General features: G+C 49.6%; 1 protein-coding gene across 3 annotated transcripts in view; it reads right to left on the reverse strand.

Moving 5' to 3' along the window:
- Window positions 1-3,734, reverse strand: part of Lgals8 (lectin, galactoside-binding, soluble, 8) — a 13,524-nt gene that overhangs the window by 7,356 nt on the left and 2,434 nt on the right. For all 3 annotated transcript variants that reach the window (XM_013009392.1, XM_013009393.1, XM_013009394.1), the window contains exon 2: window positions 503-655. In XM_013009392.1, the coding sequence (XP_012864846.1) occupies window positions 503-547 (45 nt within the window). In that variant the 5' untranslated portion in view covers window positions 548-655. The remainder of the gene's footprint in view (window positions 1-502; window positions 656-3,734) is intronic.

The raw sequence follows: 3,734 nt of genomic DNA on the forward strand, positions 1-3,734 counted from the left end.
CCCACAACCAGCAAAAAAAAAAAAAGGTAGTAATGTGATTGTTGGAAGGAGAGAACTACAAATGAGAGCCTAACTTCAGTGCAATATGGCACTCGATATTGTGAATGTTTAACTATAGAGAAAGAATAGAGAAGGGGAAAAAAGAAGAGGAAAAGGAAAGAAGAGGAGAAGAAAAGTTCATAAAGTAAGAAAGCCATATTCCTTTTTATTGTTTTTATGGTCTGAGCCCACACACAGGGATTTCCATTCCTTCTGGTTCTCCCATGTTCTGTAAACTGTTCCATCACCTGGTTGTCACCGTGACCTATTCTTCTGCTAGAGAATGAGAGCTGGACCTTTTGTTCAGAGAGCACCGCCCACTGTCCCTATCCCACAGCAGGGACGTTACTTGTGTTCACTAAATTCATTTTTTTCTTGCCCTGCTCCCAGTGCACAATTTCCATTCCATTGGATTTTCCTAGTTCTGCCATATGAAAAAAGCGAATTCACAAAACTTGCTCACCGGGTTGTAGATGGTATTTTGTAAGTTCTTTAAGGACAACATCATTCCTTTCCAATTAATGTTGATTTTGTTGACTGGAGTCTCTCTTCTGTGTATAAAATTTTAACCTCGTCTCACTTAAAGGGGACCCAGAGTGACACCGAGATACTTGTCCTATGTAAAAGTCAAAGTGGGAGAAAGGAAAACAAGCATGCATTAATTTTCTTTATAACATATTTACATGTGTAGCTTGAACTCAAGAGCACTCTTGCTTACTTTTTTGCTCTGTCCACAGCTGGTGCTCTGCTACTTGAGCCACAGCTCCACTTCTGGCTTTTTTTGTGATTAATTGGAGATAAATGTCTCACGGACTTCCTTACCCAGGTTGGCTTCAAACCATGATCCTCAGATCTGTGAGCTATCAGCATCTGGCTATATATCTTCCCCCCACTCCCGAACCCCCACCAGTTCTGGAGCTGGAACTCAGTGTATTTTTTTTTTTGGTCGGTCATGGGGCTTGAACTCTGGGCCTGGGTGCTGTTCCTGAGCTCTTCAGCTCAAGGACAGCATTCTACCACTTGAGCCATAGTACTACTTCTGGTTTTCCGGTGGTGAACTGGAGATAAGAGTCTCACAGACTTTCCTACCCAGGCTGGCTTTGAACTGTGATCCTCTGATTTCAGCCTCCTAAGTAGCTAGGATTACAGGCATGAGCCACATGCACCCAGCAAGACACTGATCTCAAAATAAAAGGGGAGGGGGGATAGGAGGACAGGGACGGTAAGGGGAAACAAAGGAGGAGGCTACAATGCTTGATAAGAAATGTACTCATTACCTTGCTCATGTAATTGTAACCCCTCTGTACAGTATTCTCACAATAAAAAACTTATTAATAAAAAAAGTAAAAGGAGGGGCTGGGAAGGTGGCTCAGTGGTACAGTGCTTGCCTTGCATGCATGAGACCCTAGATTCGATTCCCCAGCATCACATAAGCAAAAAGAAAAAAAGCTGGAAGTGGCGTTGTGGCTCAAGTGGTAGAGTGCTAGCCTTGAGCTGAAGAGCTGAGGGACAGCACCCAGGCCCAGAGTTCAGGCCCCACAACCGGACCCCCCAAAAAATAAAAAAAAGTAAAAGGAGTGAACTCGGTGGTGGATCACTTGCATAAGGCCAATCAGGGTCCAATCCCTAGCACTGAAAAGCAAGCAAAGAAAAATTTTAAACTAACAATAAATGCTGATTGAAAAAGTCCTATAAAACTATCATTGGTATTCACTGGGGTTTGAGTGACAGAGTACTTGCCTAGCAGGCTCAATGTCATGGCTTCAAACTTCCATACAACAAAACAACAAGAAGAAAAAACAAAACACCAACAACCTGTGTTTTTATTTATTTAGGTTTTCCTGTTTGTTAAACAAGAATAAGAGTACTCATAAACCTGCTTGTTCTGAGGGCTCAATGAGTTAAAACATTTAACAATAACCACTGTGTATTATTTAGAGAAGAAATTACTCTTCCTTCTCCAAAGCAAATAAATCAGAGGAGGGAGGAACCCAATCCTCTGAATACTTTTAAGATACAGATTTATGTGTTGCTAAAGTGTGTGTGTGTGTGCGCGCGCGCACGCAAGCACGCACCCACGCACGGTGGTCTCTGGGCTTGAACTCAAGACCTGGAAGCTGTTCCTGTGCTTTTTCACTCTAGGCACGTGTTCTGCAACTTGAGCCACAGCTCCACTTCAGGTTTTTGGGTGGCTAATTGGAGAAGAGAACCTCGTGGAATTTCCTGCCTGAGCTGGCCTTGAACTACAATCCTCCATCTCAGCCACCAAGTAACTAGGGTGACAAGCATCAGACACCAGCGCCTGGCAGCCACGTTTTTTTGTTTTTGTTTTTAATTTTTTAATTTTTTTTTGTTGTTGTTGGTCATGGGGCTTGAACTCTGGGCCTGGGCACTGTCCCTCAGCTCTTTAGCTCAAGGCTAGCCCTCTACCACTTGAGCTACAGCACCACTTCCAGTTTTCTGGAGATTAAGTGTTTCCAGTTTATTGGAGATAAAAATCTCATGGACTTTTCTTTCCAATCTGGCTTTCAACCGCCATCCTCAGATCTCAGCCTCCTAAGTAGCTAGGATTACAGGCGTGAGCCATCGGCGCCCGGCTTAGCCACGTTTTTAAAGATAAAAGTTCTCACAAGTAATCACATTTAATAATTCTAGGGAATACTTGGTAATCTCTAGGCAGAAGTAAAAGAGAAATGAAACTGGAACTTCCTAGTTTTACTTCCTGCGATTCTGGCGCGATTCTGGCACACTGTCCAGCAACTACTGCTTCATCTTTACTGAGGGGAAAAAGAATGCATCCACTGGTGTTATGAACTCACACACGTGTGAGCCAAAACCTCAGAACCTCTTCGCTCTGTTCCTTGAAATCCAGGACACCGGCACCAGAGGAAAAAGAAGGGCGCGGGTGGGATCTCCTCGTCCAAGCATTTGGTCCTGAGCCGGGGACGATCCCTATAAGGATGCAAGGGGTGGGGCTTGGGCGTGTGACGTCACTAGCACGAGATGGGGGGGGATTGACCTTGGAGCCCCGCCCCGCGGTTGCCTAGGCAGCGCAGGACCACGTGACCTCGCCGGAAGCCGAGGCGAAAGCGGGAGGCTTCGGGACTGGGCCGGGCCGTAGCCGCGGGTGGTTCCGCCACGAGGGTTTGGGGGCCGGGTTCCCATCCGCGGGGTTCCACAAGGAGCCAGCCCCGTCACCGAGGATAACTACGGGCCTGTCACCAGCGTCGGGCCCCGGCACCGGTGTCGGGCCTGTCACCGGTGTCGGGCCTGTCACTGGTGTCGGGCCTGTCGCTGGTGTCGGGCCTGTCGCCGACGTCGGGCCCCGGCACCGGGAATCACCAAGGACCCGTCGCCGGTATCGGGCTTGTCGCCGACGTTGGGCCCCGTCACCGGTGTCGGGCCTGTCGCCGGTGTCGGGCCCCGTCACCGGGGATAGCCACGGACCCGTCACCGGTGTCGGGCCTCTCGTCGGTGTCGGGCCCCGTCACCGACGTCGGGCCCCGTCACCGGGGATAGCCACGGACCCGTCACCGATGTCGGGCCTGTCGCCCGGTCACGGGGGCCGACACAGACTGGTCACCGAAGCGGGCCGGTCCCCGGAACCCCGGGAGAACCCTTCCTTCGCCCCCTCGTCGGCCGGGCTGACGGCAGCGGTGGCGCGCCCCCGGCCGGCGACCCGCTCCGGGCGACTC

The sequence above is a fragment of the Dipodomys ordii genome, unplaced genomic scaffold (genome assembly GCF_000151885.1).
Source record: "Dipodomys ordii isolate 6190 unplaced genomic scaffold, Dord_2.0 Scaffold9, whole genome shotgun sequence".
Classification (NCBI taxonomy): domain Eukaryota; kingdom Metazoa; phylum Chordata; class Mammalia; order Rodentia; family Heteromyidae; genus Dipodomys; species Dipodomys ordii.